The 1,140-nt window shown below is 61.4% G+C and overlaps 1 protein-coding gene across 1 annotated transcript in view; it reads left to right on the forward strand.

The window, feature by feature from the left end:
- LOC108445941 overlaps nt 1-1,140 on the forward strand; it is a 10,901-nt gene that overhangs the window by 2,976 nt on the left and 6,785 nt on the right. The window contains exons 2-3 of the mRNA XM_017731149.1: nt 242-583; nt 1,039-1,067. Coding sequence (XP_017586638.1) covers nt 242-583; nt 1,039-1,067 — 371 coding nt within the window. The remainder of the gene's footprint in view (nt 1-241; nt 584-1,038; nt 1,068-1,140) is intronic.

Raw genomic sequence — 1,140 nt, forward strand, 5'->3', positions numbered from 1 at the left:
CCGCCGTTTTTCCCTCTCTTTTTTTTTGAGACCCGTAGTTAATTCACCTTTTTTGGCCGATTTTCCCCCCCAAAAACGCCGGTTTTTTGAGGATTCCCCGCTCGCAAACCGCTCCAAAACCAGGCAACGCTGCTTTGAGGAGGCTCCTTCTCCACCCCGCCTGTCCCCGCGAGGGTCCCGCCGCCCCCCGCCCGTGTCCCCAGCCTGTCCCCCACCCCTGGGTGACACTTTTCTGTCGCAGAGCTGCTCTTCGGCCAAGCCCGGGCTCAACCCCGCCAGGTCAACGGCGTCCTGGGGGGGTCCGTGCTGCTGTCGCCGGCTCTGCCCCCCAACAAGACGGTCAAGGAGATCGAGTGGAGCTTCTCCGGTGGCACCGGGGCCACCATCCAGGTGGCCGAGTTCGGCCCCGGCGGCTTCGACCGCCCCGATCCCAAGGATCGCTTCGGGAAGAGGTTGGAGATGTACAATGAGACGGCGCTGAGGATCCGGGACCTGCAGAGGGGCGACAGCGGCGTTTTTGGGGCCAGGATTAAGATGCAGCCGGCGCTGGTGGATGATCAGTCCTTCAACCTTTCGGTCTACGGTGCGTGGGTGGGCGCGGGAGGGGTGAAAAGTCCCGAGTGGGGGAATTAAATCCGGGTTTGGGTGGGGGAACTGAGGCACGGGGCGGAAAATGGGGTTGGAGGGGGGACTAAAGAGCTCTGAATGTGAGAGTGGGTCCATTTACAGGTGGGGAAACTGAGGCACGGAGCAAGGATGGGGTTGGAGGGGGAAGAGAAAGTCCCGGGTGTGAAAATTAATCCCTTTTTTGGGACGGGGAAACTGAGGCACGGAGCCAAAAATGGGGGGTGAGGGTGAACAAAAAGCCCCGAATAGGAAATTTCATCCCTTTTGAGGTGGGGAAACCGAGGCACGGAGCAAAAATTCCCATCATTAGAGTAATTATAACCCCCCCAAGCTCTGCCGAGGGGGTGCTCTGAGGGTCGCGGTGCCACCGGGGTGGCATCGAGGTGGCCAAAGCCCTGTGCCCGCTGACAGAGTCGGTGCCCAGCTCCCCAGCGGGGGCGGTTTAAGGGTCACGGTGCCATCAGGGTGCCATCAGGGTGGCACCCGGGTGGCATCACCCCTGTGCCCGCTGAC

Source organism: Corvus brachyrhynchos, unplaced genomic scaffold, assembly GCF_000691975.1.
Source record: "Corvus brachyrhynchos isolate BGI_N302 unplaced genomic scaffold, ASM69197v1 scaffold303, whole genome shotgun sequence".
NCBI lineage: Eukaryota > Metazoa > Chordata > Aves > Passeriformes > Corvidae > Corvus > Corvus brachyrhynchos.